Genomic DNA, 23653 nt, shown 5'->3' on the forward strand with positions numbered 1-23653 from the left:
AATTTGTCTAGGTCACTCTGGACCCTATCCCTGACCTCCAGCATATCTACCCAAAATTCTCCAAAATCTTCCCGGATTGTTTGTGTCCTGCTGTATTGGTCTCCCAACAGATGTCAGGTCCCTCATGAGAACCAGGACCTATAATCTGGAAGCTTCTCTCAGTTGTCTGAAGAAAGCCTCATCTACCTCATCCACCTGATCTGGCAGCCTGTAGCAGACACCAACCACAACATCACTGCTGTTGTTTGCACCTCTAAACTTAACCCTTAGACTCTCAACAGGTTTTTCTCCCTGGCTATGTCTAGACTGGCATGATTTTCTGCAAATGCTTTTAACGGAAAAGTTTTTCATTTAAAAGCATTTACAGAAAAGAGTGTCTAGATTGGCACGGACACTTTTCCGCAAAAGCACTTTTTACGGAAAAGCGTCTGTGCCAATCTAGACACGGTTTTGCGCAAGAAAGCCCCGATCGCCATTTTCGCCATTGGGGCTTTTTTGAGCAAAACAGTTTTTAGCTGTCTACACTGGCCCTCTTGCGCAAAAAAAATTCCGGAAAGGGCTTTTGCCCGAACGGGAACGTCAAATCATTTGCGCAAGAAGCACTGATTTCGGACAGTAGAACGTCAGTGCTTTTGCGAAAATCAAGTGGCCAGTGTAGACAGCTGGCAAGTTTTTGCGCAAAAGCAAGTGCTTTTGTGGAAAAACTTGCCAGTCTAGACGCAGCCCCTGTGTATACTGGAGTTCTGAGCAATCATAATGCTCTATTACATACAGTGCAACTCCTCCTCCTTTTCTCCCCTGCCTGTTCTTCCTATACCCTCCCATGACAGTGCTCCAGTCATGCGAGTCATCCCACCAAGTCTCCGTTACCCCAATCAAATCATAGTTCTTGGACTGGGCCAAAGGCCTCTGCTCGTTCCTCTTTGCATTTCTTCGCAGTATCCGACTTTCCCACTCACCTCAGAGCTTTGGTCACCGCCCCCCAATGAACCTAGGTCAAAGCCCTCCTCACTAGTTTTGCAAGCCTGCTCGCGAAGATGCTCCTTCTTCACTTGGTTAGGTGGATCCCAACTCTTCCCAACAATCCTTGTGCCCAGAAGACAGTCCCATGGTCAAAGAAACCAAAGACCTCTCTTCGACACCACTTGTGCAACCACGCATTCACTTCCTCAATGCAATGATCCCTACCCAGACCTTTCCCTTCAACAGGGAGGATGGACGAGACCACCACTTGCAATTCGAATTCTTTGATCCTTGTTTCCAGCGCTACATAATCCGCAGTAACCCGCTCAAGGTCATGCAGAGTGTGTATGCTACTGTTCTGTACTCTGCATGCTTAAGCAGTGCTTTGCTGCCTACATGGCTAGTTATACCTATGCTGGGGAGGGGACATGCAGTGTCTGCACTCTGCATGCCACCATAAGTGAAGACACACCTTAGTTTTAGCAAGAGCCATTTTAGACTGAGACAGAATAGAGAGAGCCTCGTGCTCGGTCAGATTCACCACACCGGTCCCAATAGATCTATTTATTAACATAAACAGAGATCGCTCATTGCAAATATGCAGATTGCACCTTTATCATTTTCTCCACAGCATTTTCAATTCCTACAATGTATTTCACAAGCTTTATGTAACCCTCAGAACAATGAGCTGTCCTCCTCCTTTGGCCTGTTCTCCCCTTGTACACCAACTCTCCACCTCCCCCCTCAGGCCACAGCATGGAGGTGGAGCCAGGTATGGACTGGGCTCATATCTGCACCATGCCATTAGGCAAAGCACTGATCTGGAGGGCAGCTGTCCTTCTGAGCATAGGGAGAAGGATCTCTGTAGATAGCAGAGAAAGGTAAGTGCTAAGTAGACACCCATCCTTCAGTTTAGAAAGCTCAAGATTTACCTTTTTTTTTTTTTTTTAAATGGAGACTATAGAGACGGTAGGAAGAATTTCATGTGACCCACTTTAAATCCACCAATGTACAAAGAGGAAAATAGCCTGAAATGCACAAGCACTTACCTGTCTATGCATGTAGTGTTCATTGTATCCAAACGCATGTACAGCATTTCTGTGGCTTGAGCAAGCTACAAGTGTCTCATTAAGGCAAAGAGAAGTCTGATAAATTAGAGCTTCTATTAGCTCTTTCCACTTTCCTAGGAGTGTCTGCAGAAAGGGGATTTCCCTCCGCTCCCCATAACATCTCACTTTCTAACTATCCCAAGCCAGGCACGTCCTGGTAATTTCACAGAAAAAAGGGAAACTGCAGTTTGCCCAGACAGACAGACTCTCCTCTCTGCTCTACTGTAGAGTACTTGTCTTTCATACAGTTACCACTGTTATGTTAGTCAGAATTTCCGGTAGAAGACAACAGCAAATCTAGTTACACTTCTGTCCATCCAGCTTATTATAGAGACCCAAATTTCAATGATTACAGCGCTTTGGCTTCTGAAAAGAGAGTGCTTTTGGGAGAGGATGCAGTCTAACACTCCAAAGAACTGATTAAGTAGCAACAAGAACAAACCACCTTCACTTATTTTTATCTTTATTTCTCTAAATACTTCACTTTGTTTTGCCATATTGTTAGAGCCCTGCAAATCCAGATATCTACAGGTTTCCATGTCCACAGATATGAATATGCATGGCTCATTTTTGTGGCTACAGATACAAAATTTATACCTGGTACCTTGCAAATTTGCAAATATCTGCTTTATCTGCAGATCATTTTTGCAGATAGATTCTATACATTGTTTGCTAACCCTAGTGCTGAAAAGGTTTTGGGGGAAGAATTTAAACAGAAGGCAGATCAAAATTAGATAAATCATCCATGATTCTTAACTGCTAATATTTTAAAAACTATGGGATGATATACCTCCCCCACTATGATGCAACAAGAAAACTGCAGAAGCTATGTTAGTGACAAACTTAGTGCATGAATTTATATGCTAAAATCCATTAATCTGGGACGAGTTAGAAACAGTCTGAAAATGTTTACCCATCAATTTCACATTTTATTGCAACATTAATTTTCTAGAAGCCAGAATGAGCATTTTAAAGCTGGTTCCTTTCAGAATAGGACACTACTGAGATACTATAAATCTGCCAAAGACTTCATTCTATATTTCAGGGACTTTATCTGAGTTGTAAAACACAAACTTTGATAGGATCTGAAACTTTATATTTCAGAAGTCTTAAACCATAAAGACTTTAAGGTATTTGCACTATTTAAGTGACATCCTTGTCTCTCGCAGGACAAAGTTCTCTCCCAGAGCCTTTACAGGTAAATAAGGAGAATACAGGCAGTCCCCGAGTTACGCGGATCCGACTTATGTCGGATCCGCAGTTACGAACGGGGCTTTTCTCACCCCGGAGGACAGGAGCGGCGGGACGCCCAGATACGCCACGGTCCTGCCGCCCACGTCCTACGGGGTGAGAAAAGCTGCTCCGCATCTCCCTGGTCTGCTGGTGGGGGAAACCCCCCCCAGCAGACCAGGGAGACGGGGAGCAAAGCCTCGGAGGACGCCGGCAGCGGAACAGCTGCGGTGCGTCTGGGCTGTCCCGCTGCTCGCGTGCTCTGTGGCTTTGCTCCGCGTCTCCCTGGTCTCCCTGTACAGCAGACCAGGGAGACACGGAGCAAAGCCGCGGAGGACCCGGGCGGCAGGACCGCAGTGCGTCTCGGTCCGTCGCCTGCGTCTCCCTGGTCTGCTGGGGGGGGGGGGGGGGGGCAGCTAGTGTGCCTCCCCCCCCCCCCCCCAGCAGACCAGGCTTTTCTCCAGACGCCTGTGGTAGAGCAGCTGGGGCGCTGCTGGTTGGTCCCGCAGTGCCTCTCTGGGCGCTACTGGACCAACCCGGCAGCACCCCAGCTGCTCTGCCCCAGGCGTCCTGATTCAGCCGCTGCTGGTCAGTTTCAGCAGCGGCTGAATCAGGACGCCTGGGGCAGAGCAGCTTGGGTGCTGCTGGGTTGGTCCAGTACCACCGAGGAGCGGTGCTATTGGAGCAACCCAGCAGCACCCCAGCTGCTCTGCCCCTGGCGTCCCCAAGTCAGCCGCTGCTGAAACTGACCAGCGGCTGACTACAGGAAGCCCGAGGCAGAGTTGCTCTGCCTCGGGCTTCCTGTAGTCAGCCGCTGGTCAGTTTCAGCAGCGGCTGACTTGGGGACGCCAGTGCCGACTTACATACAGATTCAACTTAAGAACAAACCTACAGTCCCTATCTTGTACGTAACCTGGGGACTGCCTATACAGTGTAACAATTTACCTTTTTGTGTTCATTTATTAACACAACATCCATTTTGCTGTTGATCAGGAAGTGATCTCAACATTAACAAGCTTTAGAACCTCCATTCACTTTCTAGTGGTACAACTGACACAAATGCTGCTGCTCTTTGTAAATTAATTTTAGACCCTGATATTAACAAATAGTTAGTAAGCAGAGACATAACTGAGAAACTAACATGCTCTGTTGAAGTAAATATGCCAAGTTCACTTACAATCTGTTTCCCACATTATAAATCAATTATACATCATAATTACAGTCCTCTCTAGTCTGCCATTTGGGAATTATTTTTAAAATTACTGTTTAAAACACTGGAGATCCCCCCCCATCACTTTGGCACTAAAAACTAGGGTAACAGAACAATGAATATTTGTCTGCATTTGTTTTCACATATGCAATATTAATGGATAAAGTATTAGTTTGTTTTATTCAATTGTAAATACAGTTCTCTCCCAGAGACTAAAAATTTATGTTAACACTTAGTTAACTGCTAAAATTTATGTTAACACTTAGTTAACTGCTAAAATTTATGTTAACACTTAGTTTTCCAGAGAACAAAGGAAAAGCATTCAAAGCTAGAGGTCTCCTTAACAACAAGGAAAGGATACAACTTGTGGCAAAGAGCCAGGCTGAAGTTTGCACAGTTCAATCAGAAGTGTTGTGTACATGACCTCAATGTGTGGTGGAACTGGAAGCTGAAACAGTTCTGCAAATACCACCTGGGGGGGGGGGGGAGGGGGAGAAGAAGAGAGGGGGAAAAAAAAAAAAAAAAAAAGCATGTTACCAAGCTCAGTCTTGACACATGCAAAGCTTTCCACCATCATGTCCAAGTCTGCACAATTCTGACTCTTGCTATGAGGACTATAAGATGTTCCCTATAAAAGTTTTTGCAATAATAACTACTGCAAGATCCATTTGGGACAAGAGCCCACGGTATTTATCAGGCTGAAGTTTCATAATACAATGAGACAATTAAAAACCCACCACCTTAAATGCCACCCTTCCACTCACTCAACACCTCTACAGCATCTTACAGTACAATCTTCTGAATTGGTTTGAATTAGGGATACAAGCGACCAATTGAGTCACTACTCAGCTACTCACTCCCCCAACTTACAATAGAGCCAACAAGGCAGGGGGAGGGAGCAGGAACCAATGCTGGGGGAGCTGGCTTAAATGGTCTTTACAGGGGAAGGGGGGCAGGGAAGGCAGAGACACAGCAGGGGACCCAGCTTGCACTGGCTGCGGGACTGCTGCAGCTCTGTTTTTTAAATGTAGTAAGAACCACCAGATTCTTACTACATTTAAAAGGCACAGCTGCAGTGGGGGACCTGGCGCAAGCCAGGAATTAGCTGTCCCGGCTCGCACTGGACCCCAGACACTGTGCCTCTGCTTTAAAAAGCAGAGCCACAGCCGTCTGGGACTGGGCATGAGCTGGGACAGCTAAGTCCCAGCTTGCACTGGGTCCTCCGTTATGGCTCTTACTGGCAGCTCTTACTACCTTTAAAAAGCAGAGCCGCAGTGGTCCTAGAGTCAGCGCTAGTTGGGACTGTTCAGTCCCGACTCGCAACCCTCCCAGAAGATGTCCCCCTTATCGACTAATTGAACAGTTGATGGAAATTCTATTGACAACTCCATTAGCTTACTAATATCCCTAGTTTGAATTTTAGAGACATCTTCAGGTTGATCCCCTATTGCAGGGGTGGGGAACCACTGACCCAAAGAAAAATTAGTTGGGGGCCAGAAGCTGGGGGGGGGGGAGGGACAACAACAACTAGAGTTCCAGCATGGACTCCCCAATACTGGGGGAAGCCCTAAGCCTCGGGGGCCAGATCCAGGCAACCCAGGGGCCACATCCCCTGCCCTATTAGCTTCTAAATAAGAGTCTTGTAAAATTATCTGTTTTTTAAACTAAGTTATTCTCCAAATTAAGAATGCCTAGAGAACCTTAATTCCCCAGCAAGAGTGAAACAAAATCACTAAGGTCACAAAGGAAGTCAGACAAAACAACAACCCAAAAATGCCACATCTCATTCAGTAAATATTTTTAATAAAAAAAAAACCCTCTCTTTCTACCACACCTCTCAGTCTTCATCCTCAAAGAAATCTTACACAACACCTTCACAAAAATGAGCCTGGGGGCTTAACTTCATAACTTCGCTAAAGGTCACTTAATGCTAAAATGGGAACTTCAGATTGGCATACCCTACTTTTTAAGGGCCATCAGTCCCCAAGGATCTACAGGAGGAGCAGGGCACTGGTGACCTTTTACTAAGTTGGATGGTTGACTCCGCTGCACCAACATCTCATTGAGCACACAGTAAGGCACACCGGGCCTTCACTTAACCCATGTACTTGAGTGTCATCTGCTGACAGGGTACCAAATGCATCAAGGCACTGAGTGATAGATACATGGTGTGTGCATCAGAGACCAACTGCAGGACGGGAGCCTCTCGCCTAAGGGGCTACGCCAAAGTGCTCTGTAGCTAGGTATAATGAGGAAGGAAGAATTCTAAGCCTGGCTTCAAAAACTTTATGGGATGAAGTGAGCTAAACCCTCGGGTCCAGGCCATGAATCCTTTAAGCGCCTAGCATAACTGGGTATGGTTTGGCACTTTGAGGCAAAATGGAGCACTCCAGACCTTCATCAGTGAGGCAGAACATATGTATCAAAGCGTAAGTGACATTTTGCTTTTCTGTTGGTTGGTTAACATTATTTCTATTATTCAAATGACTTTTTGAAAAGGGAAATTTCTCAGATAAAAGGCCTTGCAAAAGAGGTTGCAGTCAATATTCAAGTCACCATATTCAACCTTATGGCCAGTTTAATGTATAAAGTTCTACATGGCTGTATCAGCCTTTGAGAGTTCTCTGAGCAGAGGAACTGAGAACCTCCATTTGTCTTCCTGCTCACATTTGTAGTTATTAAAAAAATCTCTCTCCCATAAGAAGTGACTATGAAAAAGAAATCTCACTAGACAGCCAGAAATTGACGTCAAATTAAAAGCTAAAGAATTCCTGTGACATGACATACAGTACTGCAAGCACCTCACAAGATAACTAGTAAGCGACAAAGGTATGGGTTGCCATTTAAATAAAGCTTATTTTCAGATCTAAAAATTTTAAGAGCAAGACCATCTCAGAGTTAATTGGTCTACAAGTACGCGGGCCAGCTACAAAAACTCAACAGGTAAAACTTCAGAAATGCCTCTATTTGAAACACCACTGTAATAGAATCATAGAGCCAGAAGAGACCTCAGGAGGTCATCAAGTCCAGCCCCTGGCCAAGGCAGGACCAATCCCAACTTGTAACAGAACTTGATTTACTTGTTAAAACTTAAGTTAGTGAGAAACTATACCCTAGCCTTCGGGCCATGGACAGCAATGGTTTGAAGTCTATTATTTACAAAATAAAGGTATTATGTATGTGTACAAGATGCTGTGCGTAAAATGCATACCTCAACTATGTGATAGTTCAAAGGGATTTTGTTATTTCCTGGATAGCTCAGTAGCTGTGCAGCACTGCAAAGAAATACGTACATACAAGTTAGAATGTAACACATTAGAGATACAGTCTAGATACCAAGAAATGATTTACTGAATAGCTCTTTTTTTGTATGAAGAATGGCAGATTGACAGGCCTGAAGACTGAAGCCACCTATTTATGAACAGAACAGGCACAATACAAGCATCAGTGCCAGCTTAACCAAACATATGACTGAACCACAACCTGAAAGGACGTTCCATTTCTATTCATATGCAATTCTTGAATACTCAAGCTACTAACAAGGACACCATCGAACATAAGCTTTTGAGGTGGTTTGCCCAACTGAAAACTGGACTGAAACCAAACTTAGTTCTTATAAGCCAGCCAGACAATAACCTCGAGACTTGTCTCCACTACGGGCTAGATCTGTGCTGTGGTGATCAATCCACCAAGTCTAGTGAATACCAGCTAAATCGACCACTGATCATTCAGACATCATCTCCCCACCAGAATGAGATGAATAAGGGGAGTTGACTGGAGAGTTTCTCCCACTGATCCAGCACCATGTGGACCCCATAATAAGTAGATGTAAGCTACATTGACTTGGGTTACCCTACTAACATAACTCAAATTGCATAGCTTAGATCAACTTGTTCCCATAGTGTAGACCTGCAGCCCTCAGACAGCCACTTACCTTGCCTGTATTTGATTCATAACTCAAAATGAAGAGTCATATCTCATTAGCAAGTGCCTGACAAGCAACCTCCCTATGGCCCTTATTTTACCCACTGATATCTGAATATAGGACAAGCTAATGGAAAATACAAGAGGCCCTCTGACTTTTGAAGTATCATTTAATGAACTCTAGATTGTCCTGCATTTGTCTCAAAGGAAATTAATACCACTTCAGTTATTCTAAGCCTAGTCCATCAGCACTAATTTACAACCGCCTCTAGATAGCCTTTCCACTTTCCTTGTAGAGATCCACTGGATCTCTAGTTTCTGTGGAATCAGAAAGCCAAACAAGTCATCATGTAAGCAAGCCTTGCCACCAAAATACAAATTTGCCCTTCTACTACGGCTATTGGCTCTTTTCTGGAAAAGCTACATCTTAGTGGAATGTAGGCATATAATTTCCTAACTTCTTCATCTCCAGGTTTTGGACAACATTCATTTCAGGACTTTAAAAGTCTCCAGTGAAAGCCACAACGCACGAGAGAGAGAAAAATTCAGGAAGGAAAAATTCAGATATTGTGGTATCATAACACTTTCCCTTTATTTACTCAGTAAAAGAAACTTACCATGTTTTTCTCTCTTTCCAGTGGGATTTGATGATGCAATGAAGATTTTCTTCTATTACAAACCTCTCAACGGAATGACTGCCAGGCATAACAGGACCCTGTTAAGACAGAATTAAGATCTATGAAAAGTCACTGCTACAAGTGAATAGTTTTTTTTATAGATAATTATTCACAAGGATTAACACACTGTTTCCTGTCAGATGTAAAAACTTCCTCTAAGCAATCTATTTCTTCAAAGTGTTTTCAACTGCTACAGTACAAAGGGGTAATTTTTAATGATGTCTTTTTATTTAAAACAAATCACAGAGAAGCACTCGAACTCACATCTCGGTTTTTACATCAGGTTGTCTTATTTATAGATGAAACCTTGGGTCAGTTATATTAAAATTTCTAAAATCCACCTCCAATTTCAGCTGCACCTGTTTTGGACACAGTCATTTTCACCACTCAATGTTTTTAACCTAACCTTCCAAGGACATATTCAGCAATTCTATACAATTTCATCCTAGTATATTTCCCACTGCCACACACGCCACCTTTATTCCAACTGCTTCTGAACATTGCACAAAATGGCTTCAATTCATAAAAATGACTCCACACATAAAGGCCTAGGGATGTTAAAATTAGATTAATCAACTAGTCCAAAAGTCAATGGAATTTCCATCGACTATTCGATTAGTCGATAAGGGCGCTTCTGCTCTGAAATGTAGCAAGAGCAGGTCTGGCTGTTGCTGCATTTCAAAGGCAGAAGTGCCCTTTGAAATGTACGAGAGTCCCAGTAGGGACTCTTGTGCCTTTCAAAGGCTGAAGCATCGCATGGAGCCCAGCATGGAGCCGAGGGTCAGCGGGGGACTCCCCATTGCTCCTGGCTCCATCCAGGGGGGACTCTTGTACATTTTAAAGGTGGGATGCCACCACTGTGCCCCTGCCTCCTCCCACAGAGCTGAAGCTGGGGGGAACTGGCTTTTAAGCCAGCTCCCTGCCAGCACTCCCTCCTCTACCCCCCCTTGCTGCCTCTTTCTGATAGAGGCGGGGGGTGGGGGTGGTGAGGAGAGCGACTAGTTGCTTACATCCCTAAAAAGGCCACACCAATAGGAATAATGATACTGCATCCTTTTCAGCTACTGCAAGGAAGGTCAGCGGTGTCATTCATATCAATCAGAGGCACTCCATTCATAGCAAGCAAAGTTGAATTCTCACTTCCCACAACAGGCATGCTTTTCCTGTTTCCAGGTACAGGCAGTCCCCGGGTTACGTACAAGATAGGGACTGTAGGTTTGTTCTTAAGTTGAATCTGTATGTAAGTCGGAACTGGCGTCCAGATTCAGACACTGCTGAAACTGACCGCCAGTTCTGACTTACATAGAGAATCAACTTAAGAACCCCAGGCGTCCCCAAGTCAGCTGCTGCTGAAACTGATCAGCAGCTGATTCCAGGAAGCCCGGGGCAGAGCAACTCTGCCTCGGGCTTCCTGTAGTCAGCGCTGGTCAGTTTCAGCAGAAGCTGACTTGGGGACGCCTGGGGCAGAGCAGCTGGGGTGCTACTGGACCAACCCAGCAGCACCCCATCTGCTCTGCCCCAGACGTCCTGATTCAGCCGCTGCTGAAACTGACCAGCAGCGGCTGAATCAGGACCTGGGGCAGAGCAGCTGGGGTGCTGCCGGGTTGGTCCAGTAGTGCCCACGGGCGCTGCAGGACCAATCGGCAGCGCCCCAGCTGCTCTGCCCCAGAGTCCAAAACAAAAGCCTGGTCTGCAGGGGGGGGGGCACACTAGCTGCGCCCCCCCCCCCCCAGCAGACCAGGGACACGGGGAGCAGAGCCGCAGCGGCAGCGGGGTGCCGCGCCTCTGAGGCTTTGCTCTGGCAAAGCCTCAGAGGCGAGGGACCCCGCCACGGCTGCGGCTTCAGTCTGGGTGCCTGTGGTCTGCTGGGGACGGCCCCCAGCAGACCACAGGCACCCGGACTGAAGCCGCAGCCGCGGGGGGGTCCCGCGCCTCTGAGGCTTTGCCAGAGCAAAGCCTCAGAGGCGCGGGGAACCGCCGCTGCTGCCGCTTTGACTGAAGCGGCAGCAGCGGCGGTTCCCCGCGCCTCTGAGGCTTTGCTCTGGCAAAGCCTCAGAGGCGCGGGACCCCCCCGCTGCTGCCGCTCCAGTCCGGGTGCCTGTGGTCTGCTGGGGTCGGTCCCCAGCAGACCACAGGCACCCAGACTGGAGCGGCAGCAGCGGCGGTTCCCCGCGCCTCTGAGGCTTTGCCAGAGCAAAGCCTCAGAAGCGCGGGAACCCCCACTGCTGCCGCATGAGACCCGGTGCCTGTGGTCTGCTGGGGACCGTCAGGCATCCGCACCCAAGTGGCAGCAGCAGCGGTTCCCGTGCTTCCGAGGCTTTGCTCTGGCAAAGCCTCAGAAGCGCGGGAACCCGCCCGGTGCCCCTGGTCTGCTGGAGACGGTCTCCAGCAGACCAGGGGCACCGGAGCAGCTTACGAACGGGGCTTTCTCGCCCCGACTTCCGGGGCGAGAAAGCTCCGTTCGTAAGTGCGGATCCGACGTAAGTCGGATCCGCGTAAGTCGGGGACTGCCTGTATAGTAAAGAAATGGTTACAGAAATATACTAAAATAGTTCACTAAATATATTGCTACTTAATGGTAATGCATTCTCAGATTGTACCCCATGGTTCCTGAAAGGCAACTAATGTTAAAAGAAATTTACTGCACCTACTTGCTCTTCCCATAATGATTAGGATACCAGACCCTGTTCACATGAAGATTTAGAAAACATTTTTGAAGACACAGGTGATCAAAACTATTGTGTGTCATATTTAGCAGTTTTAAAAAGTTTTTACACACCAAATACATGATGGCATAGAATCATAGAACACTAGAACTGGAAGGGACTTGAGAGATCATCAAATCCAGTCCCCTGCCCCCATGGCAGGACCAAGCACCATCTAGAATGGCATGGCATATGGTGATATTGACATGAGCCTGGCATCACTACACTACTCACAAACTACTCAAGCAACAAGCTAGGCCAACGATCCCAAACAAGAACCAATAAGAGTAAGACAACATTTGAACTGAGGTATCATGTAATGTGCATATCACATACTACAAAATAACTTCTTATAAAATCTAAAAGCTTCATGGACGTTTTTTATGTATCTGTCTGTCAAGCCAAGCACTGCAGTTATCATGCACTCTAACCTTACAGGGATCTGCAGGTGATCCAATAATTTTTCTACAGCTAAAAGTGCCACAGTTCAAAGTCAGTTATTTCATGCACTGGGTCTCATCAGAAGTGGACCCCCTCTCATTTTCAACAGTATAAGCATCCAGCTTTTAGCTCAGCCAGGTAATGCCACAAGAAACTTGAATGCTGTGACCTGTTTCCATAAAAAGTGATGAATGGTCTAGGGCAGAACATGGATTCTTTGGGACCACATAAGTAATTCTGGTGGAGGGAGAAAAGAACATGCTATATTTGGGGAAAGGTTTCTCTGGCAGACTCTGTTAAAGAAAACCCACCCAGCTGTCTGAAGCTGATTGGGGGGTTTGGAAAATCAGAGATCATCTCAGTGAGAAAGAGGATTTGTGAGCTAAGACCAGGTGAAGGTAGCCAAAGGCACATACGTTACGACATACAATATAAGTATGTGCACATGTTAAGAATCCAGAACCGTCCTGTGCTTCCCCCAGCTTTGTGACCCCTGCTGTGGATTCAGATATCAGTATGCAAAACCCTCCCTTTCCTGCCCCTCCTGAAGATCACATACCTCAGGATCATCTGTGTAGTCAAACATTCTGAAGATAACTCTTGGCATAGAATAAATTGAATCTTCAGTGTGAGGTGGTGGAGTAAAAGGAGGCAGATTGTGCTGCAGTGCTTCACAGAGAATACTGTCAAAGGCAAGATAGGGCCTCAAAATGTGTCTTTCCTGCCAGCGATCTTTTTTCAACTTCTGAATCTGGGCCCAAAGGCAGTCTAAATACTGAAGACAAGACAGGAAATATTCTTAAATATCAGATTTAGATTCTTGTAAGTGCCTGAAATACTCTTTTGTCCCTCTCAAGAGCTTAGTTCCTCCCTCAGCCACTCCAGAAAGCCCTTAAGAATGTCACGGATTTTCAAAAAAAGGATTTCCTAATTACTGAACTCTATCACTCACACTTTCAGAAAAGCAAAGCAGCTAGTTAGGCTGCTTATTATTTAAAAGATAAAGACGGATTACTAAATTTAATGTATACATTGAAGAAAGCAGACTTCATAGTTCCACATATTCAAAAATGTTGTCACCTATATTCTACAAACAAATACCCCAGTCCTCTACTTCTCTTAGGATATTGCTACACAGCAAAGTTATTTTAGAATAACGGCCATTATTCTGAAATAACTATGCGAGCATCTACACAGCCATTGCGTTATTTTGAAATAACGGGCAGCTTATTCCAAAATCTGTAAACCTCATTCTACGAAGAATAATGCCTATTCCAAAATAGCTATTTCGGAATAAAGAGTGTGTAGATACTCCACTGCTGCTATTTTGAAATAGCCCCATACCAGTGCCATTCTATGATATTCCTCCCCGGTGCCTCTTGGGGCTCTAAATCGAGATAACACGTCACATTAGGGAAGCTTGCCTCGGACTAATTTTGAGCCTGCCCTGCAGTGTAGATATGCTATTTTGAAATAAATTATTTCAGAATAACTATTCCAGAATAGCTTATTTCAAAATTGATGTGCAGTGTAGACATAGCCTCAGTTATTGGATGCATATAAACCTATGATACATTCAACATAATTAGCTGCTGCTGCTCCTGCTTTTCTCCTAAGTCATATATGAGATAAAACAAAGAAATATGGAGACAAGAAGAGACAATTGCTTCTAAATACGGTTTTCTATGCTTTAGAATGATCAACAGAAGCTAGAATAATTCTTGCTTTCTGTATTTCTTGACTTTAACAAAGTTCTCATTTTTTTTCTGAGACTCTTTCGGATACTGATTGGTACTTCAGTTACTCAGTAATTTGCGCTCTTAACCATGCTACATCTCTATGTATTTTGCATCTTGCCTGTTGCTCCTCAGTATCCTGATGGTATCATGTTCCCATGACGACAGAGGAGGAATCAGTCTCAGCACAGAATCTAGCCTGCTTGGAAGTCCACACCCCCTGGACAACAGTGCCTCTTACCAAGTGTAGGATAGAAGGGGCCAAAGGGCCATGGCCCTCCCACTTTTTCAAAAATGGATGGAACTGGCTAGTCCACGACTTGCCTCGGGCTCAATCTCCTGGCCCTTCCCCCTTTCTCCAAGGCCTCACTTTCTGGGCAGGCCAGAAGCAAATCCTGGGGTCTCTAAAGGGGGAGCTTTGGCATCTTTCACTGAGCCCTGGGTGCTGTTCCATTGGCTGCTGAGGGGGCAGACTTATGCTTATGCTAATAGCCCTGCATTTCACAGGAAGACAGTCCCTTTGGTTTCCCATGAGGTAGCCAGTGTGAGGGATCCCAGGCCACCACTATCACTACAACTCTTCACACCTATCTTCTCAGGGGCAGGAGCACTGCCTGTGCTGTTCACCACACGACAGCAGGCGCGGCCTCTTTAAGCGTGAAGGAGACAAGAGGTAGGCCACTCAAAAACTGTGTCCACTAGTAGGTTCAAGACAGCTGCAAAGAATGAGGTTGCTGAAGGGCAAACAGTGCAGGTTCCCTTTCTATCAATATGTTTCCAATGTAATTCTCCCAAATGGTGACTCCTTAGAACGACCAGGTTTTGTACAGGGTTAGACTTGAGAAACTGAACATAGCTGACTGCCTAAGACCTACTGAGGATAGCACAAACAGAGGGAAAGGGAGAAATGTTCACTTCAACAATATCCCTTTTTCACAAGAAAAGAAGTGATTTAGCCCCAGAGTTCTCTACATTTGTTATTACATGGCAAATAAAATCCATTTACCTCTTCCTGCTGATGTGGTTTCTCAGCAGTCCACACTTGTAACATGGGTACATGGATCTTCTGACGCCGTCTATTACATATAAAAAAAAGAACACCTACCCCTTTTAAAACTGTAATCTAGAAAAAGTAATGTTTTCTATTGGCCACGTACAGCATTTGATCTCTTCAGCTGTGTAGCTTTGTAGTGAACATTTACTAATCTCTCAGATATTATTTGAAGTGCTACTACGGGCTGTCCTCTCTGCAGTGGTGGGTTAGCTATACTTGAGCTAACTCATCCTGTTACAGCAGACGGTGCTTGATTAAAAACAGAAGTTGAGCCCCCACAACATTACTAACTTGAGTGTTAGAAGCTCTCAAGCTTCAATCCACAACCCCACAGGTCAGCTAGCTTGAGTTTAAAGCACTATTTAACTGACGCTAGAGATCCGTATGTGGACAGGAGTTGGATTAGGCACCATATTAGCTAACACTATACAAGTCCTATATCTTTTATAAGCTGCTGGTAAAGGAACCCTCGAAACAATGCAAAATTAATAGAACTTTAGCTTTTTTGCATCACTATTATAAAAGCTAAACAAGTTTTAGACAACTGGAAAAAATTAGGAGCCTCTACTAGTACGAAAGATAGTGTTCAGCATTTAGTGTTTAATAAATCCCATGTCTGCTATTTCACCATGTGAATTCTGAGAATTCTCAGGTTTTACAATTTTAGATTACTTTTGAATGACCAACAAACAGCTATTTATTCTGCATTTCAGCAGGTTCAAGGGAAGAAGGGATCGCTGTTGGCAGTAGTCTTACTTCAAATAGCTTTCAGTCTGGGACAAAATGCGGTCCATCTCAGCATCCTTTTTCTCATACAGTTCCTTCCCAACCCAGGGCAGAGATGACAGAAATGCAAACACATACCAGTCACATCGCACCTGCAGAGAACGAGGACCACAACAAAAACAAACAATCCTTCAATATGCAATTAAGTTCAATATTGGAATAAAAAGTCTCAAGAAACATCTAATTTTAGTTGGAAAATTCTCCTACAATCAAAGAAATAACTATTTCTTTGGAAGTGCAGCTATACTTCAGTGATAACTCGTAGAGACTTCAGAACCCAAAGATGTTTTTAGGAGCTCAGCGCTTGAAAGCAAAAATGTATTTCAGTGTGTGGGTATAAGATATATGCATGTTTATTCACATTAAGTATTGGATAAATGGAGACAAAGTGGGTAAGGGAATATTTTTGGGGGCCAATTTCTTAAAAAGAATTAGAGGATAGAAGATATTACCTCATCCACCTTGTCTCTAACATCCTCAGACTGACACTACTACCAGTACACAGCATACATAAGTTGGTACGGTAAAAATATTGTGCATTGGCGATACTACTTAATGATTAGCAGGCAACTTAAAGACATTACTACAAAGGAATCTTTGTATCTTACCAGTATTTTAGGTTAGAAGCAGTAAATATTAAAATAAAATCACTTTACTTGACACTACATTTATTCTTTGGCCAGTGAATCCAACCACTGACAGAATGGTTTAAACACTGCAGAGAAAAAAAATTCCATCATCTGTTTTTAAACAGTCTCAGATTGCCATTATAAAAAAAAATGCAAGTATTAACATTAAAATGTTGGTTCAAATTGAAGATGACAATTGGTTTTCAAAACAGAATTATGCTTTAAAGGAACAGTCTGTAAAAATGGTCTCTTTCTTTACAAGTTCTTCCCTGTGGGTGTGTTCAAAGCCATACCCGCCAACTTTCAGCAAGAAGAGAGCTGTACGCAATTCTTACTTCTGTAGCAATAGAATTGTTTTCTAACTTTCAATTCTTTTTGAAAAATCTGTTTAAAAGACAATGCATTGCATGGGTGTCCCGAGGCCATCATCTGCAACATCTTTACACTACCGAGGAGGCAGAAACAGCAAAACATGCTGTCTGATTCTCAGAGACCATGGTGGATTTACATGGTTGACAGTTAGAAAATAAAACATTGCGCTTGTAAACTGGGTCATAAATAATGGGAAAGTCTGAGTGACAGACAGTTTTAGAGTCACTTTTCAGATTAGTCCAGTATTTTAAAGTTTCAAAACACAAACATGGCAGAATCTCATTGAGGATTTATGTGTATGCCAAAAGTGAACGTAAAAAAAGCCATCTGAGCTGACTGACTACAGAAGGGCAGAATATTTTATTTATTTCTCTAATTGCTACTGCTTCCTTCTGGTTATACTATGGAATTACAGTCAGCACCTATTTGGGGAGTGTACCATTGCACGATCCCATTCTAACCTGTTGGCCACTGGTAATGTAAGTGCTTGGCTGTGAAAAATTCCTGATGGAATAGCAAGTCATCCATATAGTAAACAGTCCTTTGCTTACCTGGGGCACATCTTCCTCTTGAGTCACACTCACAAAGTTCTCAAACATGGCTACCATTGAAGGTGCAGCTATTACATGACAATTCACAAGATCAGATAGAAAACGAACCTAATAAGACAAAGAAAAGTTCTGGTATACATTTTAAGCATTTTTATTCTCTTGCAATTACTTATGCAAGAATGAAGTAGCAAGTCTGAGCCTGGCAACAAGAACTATAAACATTAATTCAGCTACTAAAACAAGCTACAAAAATGTTATTAGCACACACTTAGTAGCTCAAAGAAAGCATGAAATGCAAAAGTCTCTCCCTGAACAACACATACTTTAAGCCTTGTCCCATCAACTGTGTCAGAATATTTTCTGTCTAAACAGAATTAGGATTATTTCTTTTGGGATGAAAAATCTCTTGCACCCCTCACGTCGCCTCCTAGTCAGAGTCCTCATTTCCATAAGACAGACAGGGCAGCCACCCCAGGCTCTATGCTGTAGAGGACCCCCTGGCAGCTGCCCCAACCGTCCTATGGACAGGACAATCCACCATATTGGTCTTTTCTGCGGGATTACCTGGATGGCCTGGAGCCTCCTGCACTCACAGCAGCGGGGGGAGCTGCAGAAAGTGGAGCGACTCAACCTGCTCCACTCCATCACCATCTCCCAGCCAGGTCGCTCCACCTCACTGTAGCTAGAGGAAGTGGATTATCCCACTCCGCTCTGCTTCCCCAAACAATGAAGGGCTCAAAGGAGCAGAGCAGGCTCACGGAGATCTCTCCTGCTCACCACCACTGTGAAGCAGAGACCCAGCTGGGAGAGGGTGGTGGAGTGGAACCCCTGTTGCCTGCCTTACACCCCCCCCCCCCCCCAGATAATCCCCTAGGTCGTGTCACCTTGGGGAGGGGACAGAGTAGGGATGGGAAGAGGCAGAGTGGGAGTGGAGCAGGGGCAAAGCATGGGGGAAAGGCCAGGAGTCGGGCCTGAGGCAGGGGGATTGCCTCCAGTCCCACACTCCCCTAGGGATGGCCCTGCTCCTAGTACAACTATAGAATACTGTTTCCCATGGATCACAATTAGACACACCTTAATTCTACCAGGTGTAACAGAGATAGCACATCAGGTTAAGAGGACGGGAGCATAAGAGGTGAAAAAAATACTACTTACTAAATACACAGCTTCATTGTACAGATTGGCTTTCAAACATTCTTTGACCTGACGAATCATGGCTTCTACAAATTCCCCTCCAAAATTGTAGTTCCTGGCATTCAGCAACCCAACGAGTGTTGTGTAAACTGTGAGCTTTTCTGGTAACAGGCGTGCACTGATTTAAACGCAGAAAAGAAAAAAATATTGCATCAGATGTTAATCTGTGTGCTATGCGACCTGTTGCAGTTATAACTTCTCAGATTCTATCAGGGCAGGTTAAACTTGGCTTTTTCTTGTGTTAGAAATACTACACAGACCATTAATTTTTCCTTCATTTGTTTACTTTCCTCTCTAAATTGCTTCTCTAATGGCTTTAAACTACAAGCCTATATACTACTAAATTCAAGTTAAAAATATTTTCCTTTTAATACATTCCAGTAGATGAGAACTGCATGGTTTAAAACTGTCCAGTTCTAAAGCCTGCAGCAACTGTGTGTTAGTATTACATCAGCTGCAGCTTCGGTCTCACACTGAAGTTAATGTGAATTGGACAGAAGTCATTATTGAAAAGAAAAATGGCATAAGAGCCTGGAATGGCATTTACTAGAAGTTTCAAACACTTTACATAGAGGGAAGTTGAGGAGTATTTTATAAAAAGGCTTTATGCCCCACATGGCTCCTGGAAGCAGTGGCATGTCCCTTCTCTGGCTTCTATATAAACAAGCAGCAAGGAGGGTCCACACACTGTCCCCACCCCAAACACCAGCTTTGCAGCTCCCACTGGCCGAGAACTGCAGGGGTGGAACCTACAGATGGGGTGGCATACAGAGCCACCTGGCTGCACCTCTGTGCAAGAGCCATGGGGGGACACTTCCAGGAACTGATTGAGATAAACACCACCCAGAACCTGCACCTCCTAGACCCTCTAGACCCCCCTGCCCCAGCCCTAATTCCCCTCCTACTCCTCAAACCCTTTTATCCCAGCTCAGCACACCCTCCTGCACCCCAAGCCCTTCATCCTTGGCCCCACCCCAGAGTACCCAACCCCTCCCACACTCCAGCCTGTGATTTCGTGAGCATTCATGACCCGCCATAAAACTTCCACACAGAGTGGCCCTTAGGCCAAAAAATTTGTCTACCCCTGTTTTGGATCATGAAAACCTGAATCTGAATTTTTGTAGTTTTTTAAAAAATAAACTACAGTAGAAATAATGATTCTCATGCTCTTTCATGTATATTTTTATATGAATATGGCTAAGCAGTTTCAGAGCCAAAGGTGAAGATTTTTATGCCCTACTAAAGTCTTTTTTGTTTTTCCTTGTGCAATTCCTTTAAATGCAGTAAAACTTCAGGAACATGTAAGAAACTTTAACACATTTTGCACTGCATATAAAAATATAGACACAAAGAGGTTATCACATCAACTTAGCCGATTTTAAATGGAAAGCGCTTATAAAATTCAAAGGAATTGTTCCGATGATAATCTAAAGTTATCTCCTTAACTAGGTTTTGTATTCATGTGCATTTTATACCCTGAAACATGCATTACTGTCATGGGAAACAAGTTAACTTCTTGACTAAGAATCTAACATTCATTACAAAAAGTGTGGTTGTAGTAGCATCTGACCATGCATTCAACACTAATTTACTTACCCTGGAGTTTAGTCCCTCATCTTACACAAGATACAGAAAGTACAAAGTACAACACCAAGAGCCAGAAGAAACCCCACTAGATGCTACACCACCTCAGATGAAGCCCTCAACAAGTCCCTCCCTACAGATTTACACTACCAACAGTGAAAGATGGCTTGCTGTGGTGGGGAGTAGGACTGGATTATCTGCTTAGCTGCTTTTAGAACAGACTAAGACGGTGGTGTCCAACACACTAGCCACATGTGACTATTTGGTTGGTTGAGTGTGGCTAGTTGGCTATAGTGGCTACTGCTTCAGAACTGGTTGGACACCACTGCCTTAAGAGAATACAGTGTGCACAAACAGTATGCTCATTTTCACTCCAGTTATTACTGTTGTCAATTTCCTTGGGTCAGCGTACACAGCGTCAGAAATGTACAAACTGTTCACATGAACATTTTAAATATGTCATGTATATTTGAAAAACATTTAGTGTAGATAATACATCATCACCTGGATCCACAAATCTTTTGCATACATACACTGTACAAAGAATTCTTAATATCTTGCTTCTGTAGTTTGGTAGATCAGCCTCCAAGACACCAGCTAGGCCTTCCAAGTTGCTCTCCAAAGAAGAAGTACTCTAACAAAGGAGATAATTATTAGAAACCCATCACAACCAATCAAGGGATAGCCAGCCAACCCTTCAGTAACAAGACTGTTTCAATAGAAGACTATTTTGTTGTGTCCTTATTGATAAAAATAAAACCGGGTAAGAAAGCAGTTTTGCATTTTGTTTTTTAATGCAAGTGATGTTCCAAAGTTTATCTGGCTACACAAGATACGTTTAGTTTACTAAAAGTAGACAACAGGTAAGTAGTAAGACAAGGAAGTGAGCAATACCTCCTGAATTCCACACAGAAACGTGGAAGGCAGTCCATTTTTAGTTCTTTATTATTACTCTCAATCCATCTACTGCAAATATATTAAGGACGACAAAAGTAATCTCTTTGAAATGTTTTTAAAAGAAAAATTGGAAAGATCCCTTAAGTATCCCTAGCTTGGGTCTGGAAACATGCAAGAGCCTACCATCCAAGTGAGATTCTGTACTGCCACACCTCTTGAAATGTAAAGATACGGAACAGCTGTGTACTGTATTTAATTGAAACACTGCCAATTAACTGCCCACAAAAGCATTTCTAAACTTTTTTTTTTAAACTATTTCAGCAGCATGGTCAGCCAGAAAAGTTAGTGAGCATATTATTTCATGAAATTCACCAGTGTTCATCATTTAACGTATCCACTGAGTAGTATCTAGTCAGAACTAGCAGCATATGACTAAAGTGTTCATAGAAAACTGGGTGAAATTAAATTTAAATTAGTATTTACAAACTCTAACCAGTCACCTCTACTTACTACTAATTTCATATCTTCTTTGGTTCTTCATGCCATTTTTTCTTCTCTATAATAGACTGCTCATTTTCCTGAGATGTCATCAATGCATTTCCTGTTTTCCCCTTCTCTCCCTGCCCACCCTCACTTTGATTCCCCTCCAGGTGCTGTCACTGAAAGGTTCCAGATTAGCCACTTGATCGTAAAATCTAATAAATACAAAGCCAACATTCTTCCATCCTTTGCTTCCAGCAGACAGTATGAGCTTTCCTTCTGTTCCCTGCAAGTCAGTCTCCTGGCTGCCCCATGGCTACAGAGAGAGGAGCGCCTCGATACCTTCCCTCCCTCACTGCCTCAATTTGGCCCTCCTCCCCAGCTTACCTTGGCTACTCAAAGCTTTGCCAAGAAGCAGAAGAATGAAGCAACCCTGTTCATATGAGCTCCATTGTTGCCTACAGGATTCTCACCAAACTGTATCATTAATACGTTGTTTACAAGTGAAAAATCTTTAAATACCCCAATCTGTACAAAACTCCAAGTTACATGTTCCCCATCACCTTTGTTCTTGTATCTTCTCCTCCACACCCTTCCATTTGTTACCAGCACTAATCATGCCTTGCCTCAAATTCAACTCTCAGCTCTTCAGGGCAGTGACTGTATTACCATATAGTTGTACAGCACAACAACAATAGGGCTCTGAACTCAGTTGTGGCCAGAGTCCTTTTAAGTTCTCTCTGCTGTCTTGGAAAGCTTAACAACAGTAGCAGAAAACTGTCTCAAGAGTAGGACAAGAGCACTGCATTTAAACTCAGGCGCTAGAGGATCATAAGAATTTTATTTTTTAAAATAAAGAAGGAAAACATCACTTCTGCAGAAGCTAATGAAATTCCAATTGGGGAACTATTCCAATGATCCTGCAAGAGAATTCACTGGACTCTTTCAATAAGACACTAACTCAGCAGTGCACAAAGCATAGACAGTGATCAAATTAAAACTTTATAAGCTTGAGACTAAGTTTAACATGTTAGTATCCTACAGAGATTATTGTCTAGCCCATATAATATCTTACTTAAAACTGTGTGCATGTTATAAGTGTATCTACCCTGCTATTCATCAGAAGTCCAAGATCCGTTTAGACAGGAGACTGTCCCCAGCCATCATGTTACTTCAAACACTCACTCACTCCTCAGCATAGCTGGCCCACCACCAGAGTTCACTGGGCAAGAGCTGGTAAACCGGTAAGCATATTGTTAAACCTCATGCTTATTGGTATGTTTACCAGATAACCATTTAATATCTCTAGCCTCTAGCACCCTGTGATACTTGGGGTGTTATGCTGCACTTCAGTAGATCCCTGAACACATGCACCAGACCACCCATGAGCAAAAAGTTGCCAGACAAGAGCCAGTTGGGGACTGCTCCATGCGCCCCACATACCTTCTGGCTGTAAGCGCAGAAGCCTGCACAAGATAAGTGACGAACTTACATCTAATATCTGAATGCATGACCTATGGTTCTACACCAATTTCAATTCATGGATTAGATAGAACTCTCTCAGAAGACGCCTACCCCCAAGGATTCAACCAATAGGCCACTTCTCATAAGAAATTGCTTCTCATACCTTCTCTCCCACTCTGCATATTAAAGATTCCAATCTTTCTTCAATTTCAGATGGCTCAGATGTTCTCCTTCTTTTGTGAGGTTGTCCTCCTGTTTCAATACAGTAATAAAACCAAGAATGCCAGTTAGTAACTCAACAGCTTTAAAAATGTTTTTGAACAATTCTGTCAGCCTCAGCCCATGTGCCAGTTCTGTACAATAATAAAAAGGACCAAAAAGATACTCAAGTGTTTATTTTAAACAGACCCAACAAAACATGAAAAACAAAGCTAAGAGTAATTAAAACATACTCAGTTTCTGTAGCCTTGTACTCTCTAGGATTTTGTTCACCGCTAATCAAATCCTTTTTACTTTCTTATTTGAAAGATGTTTTTGGAAGTGCATTTCTGCTAAAGTAGCAAGATACTACGTGCGTACCACTGATAATGCAAGTTACACACACATTATAGAATTAGTAGTACTTAGGTACAGCTCATCTGAAGTAG

The 23653-nt window shown here is 43.7% G+C and overlaps 1 protein-coding gene across 3 annotated transcripts in view; it reads right to left on the reverse strand.

Annotated features, from left to right (window-relative positions):
* NCBP1 (nuclear cap binding protein subunit 1) overlaps window positions 1–23653 on the reverse strand; it is a 48629-nt gene that overhangs the window by 22362 nt on the left and 2614 nt on the right. The window contains exons 2-12 of one of the 3 annotated variants that reach the window (XM_075931203.1): window positions 23170–23258; window positions 20699–20799; window positions 18543–18699; window positions 17388–17495; window positions 15806–15927; window positions 15002–15071; window positions 12819–13034; window positions 9054–9151; window positions 7724–7787; window positions 4874–4984; window positions 2013–2077 (exon numbers count right to left, since the gene is read on the reverse strand). In XM_075931203.1, coding sequence (XP_075787318.1) covers window positions 2013–2077; window positions 4874–4984; window positions 7724–7787; window positions 9054–9151; window positions 12819–13034; window positions 15002–15071; window positions 15806–15927; window positions 17388–17495; window positions 18543–18699; window positions 20699–20799; window positions 23170–23258 — 1201 coding nt within the window. Of the gene's footprint in view, window positions 1–2012; window positions 2078–4873; window positions 4985–7723; window positions 7788–9053; window positions 9152–12818; window positions 13035–15001; window positions 15072–15805; window positions 15928–17387; window positions 17496–18542; window positions 18700–20669; window positions 20800–23117; window positions 23259–23653 lie in introns of those variants that run through there. The other 2 variants (XM_075931201.1, XM_075931202.1) reach the window with 2 other exon arrangements.

Source organism: Pelodiscus sinensis, chromosome 6 (genome assembly GCF_049634645.1).
Source record: "Pelodiscus sinensis isolate JC-2024 chromosome 6, ASM4963464v1, whole genome shotgun sequence".
NCBI lineage: Eukaryota > Metazoa > Chordata > Testudines > Trionychidae > Pelodiscus > Pelodiscus sinensis.